Here is a 13,134-nt window from a genome sequence, read left to right on the forward strand (position 1 = left end):
GCTAGCTTGCTGCATCACCACCATCTAGCAACGACCATCCCATCTCGTCACAGAAACAAGTACACGAAAACATGTTCTCCTTAATCATTTATTTGTGCTTGTTACCTTTAAATGGTACAGATCACCATTTCACAATATCACATACATGCACTAATGCTCATCATTTAACATTCATCTTGCTATGTCATAATGCAATTTTCATAATTACACATTCAGTGACGCTGCATGTCACATGCATTAATATGTACACATTTACAAGTTGATTGATAGACATGGGAGATTCTGATTAATGTCGGTACCCAGAAAAGGCAACCATATGTGACTAAAGTACAAAATATTGGATGTGACAATACATTGTGTTTCATAAAACTATGCACATGATAGACATCAACCCTTGCCTGAAGGGGTTATGTCACTGTGCTATGTCCAAAGAGGGCAAACTGAAAGATGAAAGTGTCACACGTCATTTAAGAACTCTATTTCCCCATATCGGAAAAGAAGACACATTTATGTTCCTACACAATGAAACAGCTTTTTCTTAAACCATGGGCATTTGTTTCAGATAATATTTAAACATATTTATCAGTTAATTAGCAACCGAGCAAAAACCAAAGGGTTGAGTAAGTGAGTATGACTTTACGCCGTTTGTAGCAATATTCCAGCAATATCACAGTGGGGGACACCAGAAATGGGCTTCACACATTGTACCCATGTCGGGAATTGAACCCGGGTCTTCGGCGTGACAAGCGCTTTAACCACTAGGCTACCTGACCGCCCCCCCACAGGGTTGATTGATAAGTTCTGAACCTCCTTCAGAAGAAATTGCATAATAGTGAAATTGTGTGTGGTGGACAGTAGATGATGTCATAGAGGCATATCCACATAAACTTGAGTCACACCGAATTGTTGCGCTGTGACAAGTGTCTTCAGCAACCCATGCTTGTCGTAAAAAGCAACTTACAGGATCAGGTGGTCAGGCTCCCTGACTTGGTTGATGCATGTCATTGTATCCCAATTGTGTGGATCGATGCTCATTATGTCAATCACTGGATTGTCTGGTCCAGACTTAATTATATCCAGACCACCGCCATATTGCTGTAACAAATAAACAAACAAATGCTGTGACAAGTCAATTAAATAAGCAGGGATCTGTGGACAAACTTGAGTAAGTTCTTGAAGAAAAGGGTCTTGACACGAGAAGGCATCAACAAAGATGTGAGTAATACACAAGGGAAGGATGCCTCTTCCTATGCCACTGTAAAGAGGTGGGCAGCACAGTTCAAGCATTGCAGGGAGACCGTTGAGAACGATACACATCCTGAAAGGCCTGTGACGTCAGCAACACCAGACATGATCCAAAGAATCCATAATATGGTGACTAACGAATGACAGGAGACAAGCATTTCTCAAGAGGGAGTACATTCTTTTATCACAGAAACTTTCAAAATCAGGTCATTGGGTTCCAGCACTTCTGACATCTAACAAAAATGCACCAGGCACAACATGTGATAATCTAGACCTGTTTCATGCTGATCCAGACAGGTTCTTGCAATCATTTTTGACTTATTGATAAAAGATGTTTTCAACACTTCCAAACAACAATCAAAACAGTGGAATCCCCTTCCACATTGACACACTTTTGCTAACGGTGTTGGAGGGATCATATCCCCGTTAAAGTCCTTATCTTTGCTGTCCCAAAAAGTTCTTCGCAGCCGCAATGACGTCATCGTTGGAGTCGAAATGGGTTTCAGCTAGAGCTTTCTTCATGGAAGTCTGACAGAGCCAGTTAAGGAGGATGAAGTGGGAGCTGAAGGAGTTCAAAGCCACACTGATTAGTGCACTGGCAAATTGTCCTGGGCCAGTCTTTGCTAATTGGTGGTGGTGATGTGAAATGATTATCTTGAAAATTACATTATGTCTATGTTTTGAGTATCTCAATTTATCAATCAACCCTCATATCATGGCTAATGTTGGACATTTAACTTGAGTATTCATTAAGACCTGACCTTGGGTTTCAATAATGTTTGATGATATAAAAACTAAAACAGTAAAAACTCATTTCATCAGCACTTTAAAAAAAAATCAAATGTGATCTGAGGACAGATTCTATGCAGGACATTTTAGAGGAACACTTTTTACAAGTTTTCATGAACACAAAGAACACTGGTACATCAATAAGTGACATTGGTATGGGACAACCCTCAACTGAATGTGATTCATGTATTACACATGGTATATTTCTCTCCAACAAACATGTTTGAGGGAGTAAATTATAGTCAATTAGAGCTGCCTCAGCAATTTCTCAGCTACATAGAGTGTGAGTTGTACAGCAATTCATGTTTGCGGTGTTCACATCAACTACAGCACCAAGTACATTTACATATCATCACTGAAACATCACTGTTTGGTATGGCTCCTACAACCTTAAGTATATACAGCTTCTGCTTGGATATACAACACAGGATACTATTTGAGTGGCCAGCTTGCAACCTTGCAACCACAATGCTCTGGCAATATGTAATGAGGAATGAACAACAATCACTCCAGAAGTGAGGCACATTGCAGAATGTAGCATTGTCATGGACTAAAAAGGTTGGAAGAAAACCTTAAGAAACACAATTCTTGGTTCCTGTGCAAAATGAAAAAACATCTGTATTGAAAGCATACCTTCTGCTTATAGACACAAAATGAAATTCTAACCTCCCTCCCAACCCCCTAGCAATGTAAAACCCCCCTTACTCACAAGCTGCCCACATCTTATCTGCAAATAAGATAATAAATCAGAAACAATCGTTGCTAATTTTGTAGCTTGGACATATTTGAATATACATTGAAGATCGCATTGCCCTGGCAACTGCTGCTGGAGACAATGTCTAACTACACCACTGCCCTCAGGCCTCTGGTTATGTTGCACAAAACGACAAGATTCTGACATACAAGGAGAATCTTGTGATATTTCAATCAGAGACAGAAATTAATATAATTGTTGTACATCACTATTTACAATAAGATTAACATTTATCATTATTTGTTCACAAATATTTTGGCAGGAAACATTGCTGGTGAGGGGAATTCATTTTAATCACATTTAGCAATTAATATTGGAAACAGAAATAATCTAATGCAATAATATGATAATAGTCTAGAATGTTCATTTTAATAAACAATATGTAGTCTTTGAAAGAAAATTTGAGTTAAAAAAAGAAGAAGACATTTTACTTATTATTTGTATCAATTTTAACATGTAGTTTTATACAGATAGATATTAATACAGAATTGATGTCCGTTTCCCTGTTCATGCTTTTTAAACCTTAACATAATTGCTGAGTAAATATAATGAGTACAGTAGGACAGGGCTAAGTTTTTGGGTGCATTGTTGCAGATCCTGTTGTGAGTCCTCTACACAGAGGTTTTGTCCTCCTCAGTTGCGCCCACATTAGTCAGAAGGGCCTGGGAGCTGCTGTTGCTGCCATAGCTGGAGCCTTCAGTGCCACTGCTGCCTCCCCCTCCCCCATGTGTGGCCAGCTGGTCGACGGGCTGCATGGCTTGGTATTCGGACTCCTCCAGGGACCCAGCTGGGTGGAACAGGCTCACCCCCCTGATCTCACTCTCCTCACTTTCTGTCATACACTCTGTACCAAGCAGAAGAAAGACAACTTTAAATTGTAACATTGTAGAGTATAGCTGAAACCTCATGTCTACTCTAATGCATAAAAGCATGGTAAACATCAACTTCCATAGAAAACATTTAACTTGACATCCTTGTTGGCGAGCCACTCAAGTGTCAGCATTTTAAAGCAACAACCTTCAGAGAAGGTGACTATATCATCTATCCTCCTTGTTTTGACAGAGGTATCTAAATACACATATATTCTAAAATAAAGCCAAGTTATGTGAACTATACCTGTCATCATGCTCTCAACTACCCTAGTGGTGGTATCGACTACTCCAGCTGTGGTACCGACTAACCCCATAATGGTATCAACTTCCCCCATCATGGTCTAAACTACCCCAGTTGTGGTATTTACTGCTGCCCATCACAGTATCACCTACCCCCCTCTGTGGTATCACCTAGTATCACCTACCCCTCTATTGTTTTATCACCCATTACCATATACCTATGAATGATATTAGGCATTTTGCATGTGCATGAGTCAACATAGAGACAGTCATATCACAAGTGGTGTAATAACCAGACCAGTATTGCACTCCCTGCCAGGCTATTATGTCAATCTATTTTAAATGAGCTATCAATATCAGCCCAGGTGGTAAGAAATTGGAGTAAGTTCGTTTGTGCATCATCTGCTCGTCTAGATTCCCTTGAGAATATCTTCCAAACAAGGAGAAAATGTATTGCATTAACTTGCGAATACAAACATTTTACAATTTGATGTTATGGTACATGATAAAAAGGTTATTATATGTCAGTTTTCATACAGACCTTGGGTAGATATGAAAACTGCCATATAATAATCTCTAGGTAACACCTACCCCTCCATTTGTCTCTCCTAGTATCACCTACCCCTCTATTGTGCCATCACCTAGTATCACCTACCCCTCTATTGTGCTATCACCTACCCCTCTATTGTGCTATCACCTAGTATCACCTACCCCTCCATTTGTCTCTCCTAGTATCACCTACCCCTCTATTGTGCTATCACCTAGTATCACCTACCCCTCTATTGTGCTATCACCTAGTATCACCTACCCCCCGTCGTGGTATCCTCATCATCATCCTCATCTTCCTCATCCTCCTCATCTTCCTCCAGCTCCTCCTCCTCATAGTCAGGCTCGGGCTCGCCTTCAGAAGTGTCCTCCTGTTCATCATCCGCAATATGGCCAGTGGAGATTCCACTGGCCAGCTTTCCACCCTCACACTCCAGGGTGGACAGCTTGTACAGGGCTGCCGTCTGCACCTTCTTCTCACTCTCCAACCTACACTCCTCGTATGATGGTGGTGACTGGGGGGCAGGGCACATACAGGTATCAACAGTCTCATAATAGTACAATCATAATAATCTGTATCCCCTAGTACTGCAGAAAATAAATATAATAGCACAATTGACACAAAAATGTTCCACTACAATCCTGTGTCTCAGACTTTGAGCCACAACCTACTGTATGATACAGGTACAGCAAAGGTGCAGATGGGTGGAAAAAGGTCAGCATACCAAGGCCATTGTAGTGCACATACACCGATGAATAGACATATCCTCCTTACCACTACATATTTTTTCCTCACTAACCAAGACATTTGATTAAATATTGAGACAATAAATGAGACTATTTACGAAGTAAATTTCTGATTTGTCAACACAGCTTGGAAATACTATGTCGTAACATGTGTTAAAAGTATGTTCATCTGCTTCTGGAACAGACCAGGTATGCTATCCTTATTCCTTTCCTTGTGTCAGATGTTCAATTTCTATCAGGGTTACTGAAAGTCCCTTTGTCATACCACAACATTTCACTCATCATCCATCCAGTATCATCAGTGATTTCGTTTCTGCTAAACAGCTAGATTATGGTTCAGGCATCATTATGAGGGGTGGCTGAAAAGTTCTGAGTCTAACTATGATGGACTGCATTGATGGACATACACTCCATAGTCCACACACTTCTGCTAGCAATACTGAAATGCCAGGTGATGTAAAGAGTCATCCAAAGCAGAAATTACATCATCATTGTATGATGCTTGCCAGACAGTTCCTTCTTGAACTTTGTGACAAGGTGCAGTATGACAGTGCAATATCTGGTCACAACAGATGTTCAATCAGTTCAAAGCCACAGTCAAGCCTTGATATTCTCACACAGCTGCCTAAGCAGATTAGCATCATTTGGGTCAATAATGGTCTGACGTTTTGGTAGGTAGACCATCAATAGGATTACTTTGAAATCCCAGATAACCGAGTGGAACCAAATGGAACATACTTTGCCTTCTTCGTTGGAGATGTTCCACCACTTTGACTGTTGTGTAGTATCTGGCTGTTAGTGGGGAACCCAAGACTCATCCATGGTTACAAAATGCTCAACAAAATCAGTTGGGTCTGCTTGAAATCGACATAATTTCTCATGAGAGAAGATGAACCTGAGTGTTTCTGATCTGGGGTCAGAGGCCTTGGAACGGAAGTGCTCAAACCTTTGTCATACCCAGTTCATTCCTCATGAGTGTTCTCAACTCTCCTACTGTGTTACATGTGGAGACTCATTCGTCCATAATGATATCATGTATTTTATCAACATTTTCCTGAGTTAATTGCCTTCCGAATTTTGGATTGTCTTCAAGGCTCTCTATTCCACTTGAAGTCTGTTGCCCACCTCTTAAAAGTGGCAAAGGAAGGAGAATCAGTCACTTTGGTGCCTGCAGAAACATTTTCACTGGTTGTGTATTTGTCATAAGTTGCCTATAAGCATGGAAAGTACTGTACTCAAATCATGCAAATTGTTATTGATGTACCATACATCCTTCGTAGTTAGGCTCAGAACGTTTCAGCAATCCCTTGTACCTCACCTAAACTCAAATTTTCTATGTTTATCCACCAACAAAATAGGAAACAGACATGTAAACACCTCGACATCTCCATGTTGATAAAATAGCTACCTTTCTGGCCTGTTTGTCACCTGCGACCATCTCCCGTGGATAGGCTGGCTCCTTCACCTGGTTGTCCAATCTCTTGTTGGAGGGGTAGTATCTAAAGCAACACAACTAGCTACAAAAGGGGCGGACTTTACCTTTTAATGAGGGACATGGAGCTGATAGCCATAAACAACAGTGTTGTACAGATTACTGCAGCAAACCCCCTCTCACTAATCAAAAAGAACACTGTAACATTTATTTGTATGATGTCAAGCAGGTGTTAAACCATGTGTTCTCTCCACCTGCAGTGTTGCTGGGTTGAACATCAGAAACTTACACTCATAATAGTGTTAACACATCAGTAATTGTACTATGTTCCTCCATGTAAAATCAAATTCCTGTAATTTGTTAGAAAAGCAATGACGGATTATCACAACACCTCAGACATAAACTTACATGTTTTACTGTAAGACAATGATTGTCCACATACTCATATTACTAAAATGTGATCACCCTTTTGCGATCTAACCATGCAGCACATATATGACCCCCATCCCTACCTAAATCTCTCAACAACAAATCAAGAATACAGTAACACCCCACTTCAACTACAACTGGTAAACATCCAGTTGAACGTACCTAACATCAGGTAGTGGGGGTTTCTTGGGAGATCCTCTCTTCTTGTCTGTCTCCAGGTTGTTGTCAGACATAACAACCTCTGGAGTGACCCTCCCCTTCTGACCCTCTTCCTCCTCCTCCTCCTTTTTGGCCGGAGGCTGCTTCTCATTGATGTCCCCTACCTCCTTGTCAGGGTCCATCTCTTTCTGATACTCAATTGGGGTCATTTCTGTGATTCTGTAGCAAAAGACACAATCATATAATCTTGTCCAAAACAATGCTGCAGCACAATGACAACCAATAATCCAGGCCTATAAGAGTCAATGAGCCAGCTGTATAATAACCAATGAGCCAGGCCTATAAGAAACAATGACCCAGCTGTATGACAACCAACGATCCAGGCCTATAAGAACCAATGATCCAGGCCTATAAGAAATAATGACCCAGCTGTATGACAACCAATGATCCAGGCCTATAAGTACCAATAATCCAGGCCTATAAGAGTCAATGAGCCAGCTGTATGATAACCAATGTTCCAGGCCTATAAGAAACAATGATCCAGGCCTATAAGAACCAATGATCCAGGCCTATAAGAACCAATGATCCAGGCCTATAAGAACCAATGATCCAGGCTTATAAGAAACAATGACCCAGCTGTATGACAACCAATGATCCAGGCCTATAAGAACCAATGATCCAGGCTTATAAGAAACAATGACCCAGCTGTATGACAACCAATGATCCAGGCCTATAAGAACCAATGATCCAGGCCTATAAGAAACAATGACCCAGCTGTATGACTACTAATGATCCAGGCCTATAAAAAACAAAGACCCAGCTGTACAACAAACAGACGTCCATACAATGATCCAGCTGTATGACAAACAATGATCCAGATAATACGACAAACACTGATCCAGCTGTATGAGAATGATCCAGCTGTATGACAATGTTCCACCCTTATGTCAAACAATGATCCAGCTGTATGACAAAAAATGATCAAGTTGTAGGACAAAGAATGATCCAGCTGTATGACAATGATCCAGCTGTATGACAGACAAGGATTCAGCTGTATGCATACGATGATCAAGCTGTATGACAAACAATGATCCAGCTGTATGACAAACAATCATCCAGCTGTATGACAAACAATGATCCAGCTGTATGACAAACAATGATCCAGCTGTTTGACTAAAAAATGATGCAGTGGTATGAAACAATGATCCAGCTATATGACAAACAATGACCCAGCTGGATGAAAACAATGATCAAGCTGTATGACAAACAATGATCCAGCTGTATGACAATGATCCAGCCTTGTGGCAAACAATGATCCAGCCATATGACAAACAATGATCCAGCTGTTTGACTAAAAAATGATGCAGTGGTATGAAACAATGATCCAGCCATATGACAAACAATGATCCAGCCATATGACAAACAATGATCCAGCTGTATGACAAACAATGATCAAGCTGTATGACAAACAATGATTCAGTTTTATGACAAACAATGGCCCAGCTGTATGCCAAATAATGATCCAGCTGTATGACAAAGAATGATCAAGCTGTATGACAAACAATGATCCAGTCATATGACAAACAATTATGCAGTCGGATGACAAACAATTATCCATCTGTATGACAATGATCTAGCCTAATGACAATGATCCTACCTTATGACAAACAATGATCCAGCTGTATGACAAACAATGATCCAGCCGTATGACAAGTAATGATCCAGTCGTATGACAAACAACGATCCAGCTGTATGACAATGATCCAGCCTAATGACAAACAATGATCCAGCCTTATGACAAACAATGATCCAGCCGTATGACAAGTAATGATCCAACTGTATGACAAAAGATCCAGCTGTATGACAATGATCCAGCCTAATGACAAACAATGATCCAGCCTTATGACAAACAATGATCCAGCTGTATGACAAACAATGACCCAGCTGTATGACAAACAATGACCCAGCTGTATGACAAACAATGACTCAGCTGTATGACAAACAATGATTCAGCATTATAACAAACAATGATCCAGCTGTATGACAAACAATGATCCAGTCGTATGACAAACATTATCCAGCTGTATGACAAACAATGATCCAGCTGTATGACAAACAATGATCCAGACATATGACAGACAATGATCTAGCTGTATGACAATGATCCAGCCTAATGACAATGATCCAGCTGTATAACAAACAATGATCCAGCTGTATGACAAACAATGATCCAGTTGTATGACAAATAATGATCCAGCTGTATGACAAACAATGATCCAGCTGTATGACAAACAATGATCGAGTTGGATGAAATCAATGATTCAGACTTATGACAAACAATGATCCAGCTGTATGATAATGATCCAGTCGTATGACAAACAATGATTCAGCTGTATGACAAACAAAGATCCAGTCGTATGACCAACAATGATCCAGTCGTATGACAAACAATGATCCAGTCGTATGACAAACAATGATCCAGCCATATGACAAACAATGATCCAGCCATATGACAAACAATGATCCAGCCATATGACAAACAATGATCCAGTCGTATGACAAACAATGATCAAGCTGTATGACAAAATTTTAATAATGAGCAAGCTGTATGACAATGAGCAAGCTGTATGACAAACAATGATCCAGCTCTATGACAAACAATGATCCAGCCATATGACAAACAATGATCCAGCCATATGACAAACAATGATCCAGCCATATGACAAACAATGATCCAGCTGTATGACAAACAATGATCCAGTCATATGACAAACAATGATCCAGCCATATGACAAACAATGATCCAGCTGTATGACAAACAATGATCCAGCCATATGACAAATAATGACCCAGCTGTATGACAAACAATGATCAAGCTGTATGACAAACAATGATCCAGCCATATGACAAACAATGAGCAAGCTGTATGACAATGAGCAAGCTGTATGACAAGTAATGATCGAGCTGTATGGCAAACACTGATCCAGTCATATGACAAACAATGATCCAGCCATATGACAAACAATGATCAAGTCATATGACAATGATCCAGCCATATGACAAACAATGATCCAGCCATATGACAAACAATGATCCAGCTGTATGACAAACAATGATCCAGCCATATGACAAATAATGACCCAGCTGTGACAATTATCAGACATATGACAATGTTTGCTGCAGCCTCATGACACTGATCCAGTCTGATAACAAACAATACTATAATCTTATGACAAAACATGAACCAGTTTTATAACCAACAATATCAATGTAAGCTTCAGCCTGATGACAAAAAATACTCAACAGAAGTCCTCTTTGTCATCAGCTGAACCTAACCTTGTGTGGATAATAGTTTTCCTCTAGCGAGTGCTTCTGCACATGCACAGGGCGTGAAAACTTTACTGCTTTCCAACTATCAAACATCTATCTTGATACAAATTATGGGAGTTGGGTGGGATTACTCCTGATGTAATGGAGGTAGTACTCTAAGAATTATTAATAATGATGAGTATTGTTTGATCATTCCTGTGAATACCATACCTCTATTACATCATTAGCTTAATAGCCAGAGGGATTGGTGGGTTCTGACACCTCATAGGCGGATCAAGAGGGCAGGTCCAGGGGATCCAGAGCTCCCACCCCCTTTGAAAACCAAATGAAGAATGTTGTAGGCAGTTAAATTATCTCAGAAAGAATTTTGATATTTTGGACCCTCCCTTTTGAAAATGCTCAATCCGCCCTTGCATCTGGACATACTTAGGACAACTGACAGTAGTTTTCCATCCAGCAGTGGACCCATACCCATACCCTAAACCTGGAATCACCTTGAAAGTCTAATCAGAACATGACATAAATCAGAGCAAATACCTGATAAATTCCACTGAATGACCGTTATATTTGCCTTAAAGGGGCACTGATCTAACGCAATTCCCCGGACTGGTTGTTGCCTTTGTTATTGTTTTTTCCCCCGTGAGTACCCGGATGATACGCAACGCAACTGAGCGTGACCAGAGACTGGGCTACCGTCTGCAAGGACAGCTAAATAAACTTGGAGGCTGGAGGCAATATTTGTTTTACGAATTTTTGCATAAACACTGAATGGTTAACTGTGAAAGATTTCGACAAAGGGCACATGTTAATTAATTTCTTCAGCCTAAACAAACAGACAAAAAGAACGGCAGCGCTCATCGTATGTCGTCATTTGGAAATACCCCAGATGGTTATAGTTTAATACTAAAAAATGCAACCACCCACCCCCCCACACTTTTTATTTCGAAAAAAATCTTTATTACTGTATAAATTACCACAAAGACTATAAATAGAGCTTAGTTGTGCACCCCCCCTTTTCAAAAAAGCTGTATCCGCCTCGGCATGCAGTGAAAGCATTTTTGGATTTTGGATTGCGTCGATAATACGATTACTACTCCCTTGTTGTCATCCACGTTTTCTCGTATAACCCTACACTTGTGTATTTGTCGTCATTCACTTGATGCTCAGTTAATGAATTTATTACAGGTACAATTAGTGGTAGCACCACTTAGATGACCTGACAAAGGTTCCCATTTGGCATTTATTATGTCTGGGGTAATTATTCAATCTAGATCCAGGTTTGAAGTGAGGTGAAATGTGTGTTATGTAATATGCACGTGCAGCCCAGCAAGAGGTGAATGATCAGTTGATTTACTTTTTTTTGTAAATCAACAGATCGTTCCTAGTCATCAAAGGATTAATAAAATACGTTGATTGATTAATCACTGTTATCTTGCACAGTGGATATGTCAAGAGTGAGTGTTTACATGTCTAGGTTTACTAAAACAAAGGGAATACACTCATATCCTGGCGTGAAGTGCCGATGTAAAAACAACATACTTTGTTCAAAGGGTTAACTGATAATACGTTGATTGATTGATCATTGTTATCTATCACTCAATGGATTTTTTAGGAACCGTGCACGTTATGAAAATAGTTGTCACGTGGGCTTCCTCAGCCGACCCTTGAGATTTGACACCAATGTGAAACACCTGAAACAATCAAGTGATCAGTTGAGAAACGAACACAGGTTATAATATCCCGAAACGATATATATCTTTTAAAGTAATTGATTGTTACAGAGACACGTGACATCGAATAAGTTTCTTTGTACAGCTGCAGACGAGTGGGATATTGTCCCTTTGTGTGGATATTCACGGATACATTCCTCGAACATGGAAGCTCCCAAAATTTATACACATAAATTGGGTAGGTTGCAATTATGGTATTTGCATTTTGTTTTCCTTCATTTGAACCGATTCATTCTCGTTTCTCTACGTCTTGGTTGGGAAATTCTTCAATGCGCGATAGACGCTGTTTTCACAGATCTTTTCCTTTGTAAGCGTGTATATATTACCGTCAATTTGTAAAATGTGATTCTCTCAGGCAATTTATAAAATGTGTAAATATTTCAGTCATTTTGACTAAAAAATCTGTCCAGATTGATTAAGATGATCAAAAGGGCTTACAAACATCACAACAGATTATTATGTAGGATTAGAAGCCAAACAACACAGACATGTACTTTTCAACGTAACATTTGCAGTCTCTTGGTGATGACATTAAACATCAAAATGTTTGGAATTCGTTATCATAATAATACAGATGGAAATGTTTTTCAGCCTCTGTGTAAAATAACTGAATATTTAGATTTTTAATAAATTTGAAAATGTTACACATTTTGACAGTAAAAAACTTACACGCTATTAAAAAGCAATGCTCAGGTGAAATATTTACTTTGTGTTGCAAGTCAAAATAGTGTAAACGAAAATCGCAAAATTACCAAGCAAGTGACTTATCAAAACTTCGTCACCATTATCGATGCTACCCACAAAGATACCTTTATTTCCTTATTATCTCGAAAACTGTATTTCATTTTGTTGATCAATGTG

General features: G+C 39.6%; 1 protein-coding gene across 1 annotated transcript in view; it reads right to left on the reverse strand.

Moving 5' to 3' along the window:
• Positions 1–74: 74 nt before the first annotated feature.
• Positions 75–13,134, reverse strand: part of LOC124119390 (E3 ubiquitin-protein ligase MGRN1-like) — a 72,344-nt gene continuing 59,284 nt past the window's right edge. The window contains exons 11-14 of the mRNA XM_048402667.1: positions 7,217–7,432; positions 6,602–6,692; positions 4,709–4,961; positions 75–3,632 (exon numbers count right to left, since the gene is read on the reverse strand). Coding sequence (XP_048258624.1) covers positions 3,400–3,632; positions 4,709–4,961; positions 6,602–6,692; positions 7,217–7,432 — 793 coding nt within the window. The 3' untranslated portion in view covers positions 75–3,399. The remainder of the gene's footprint in view (positions 3,633–4,708; positions 4,962–6,601; positions 6,693–7,216; positions 7,433–13,134) is intronic.

The sequence above is a fragment of the Haliotis rufescens genome, unplaced genomic scaffold (genome assembly GCF_023055435.1).
Source record: "Haliotis rufescens isolate VD_foot unplaced genomic scaffold, xgHalRufe1.0.p SCAF_28, whole genome shotgun sequence".
NCBI lineage: Eukaryota > Metazoa > Mollusca > Gastropoda > Lepetellida > Haliotidae > Haliotis > Haliotis rufescens.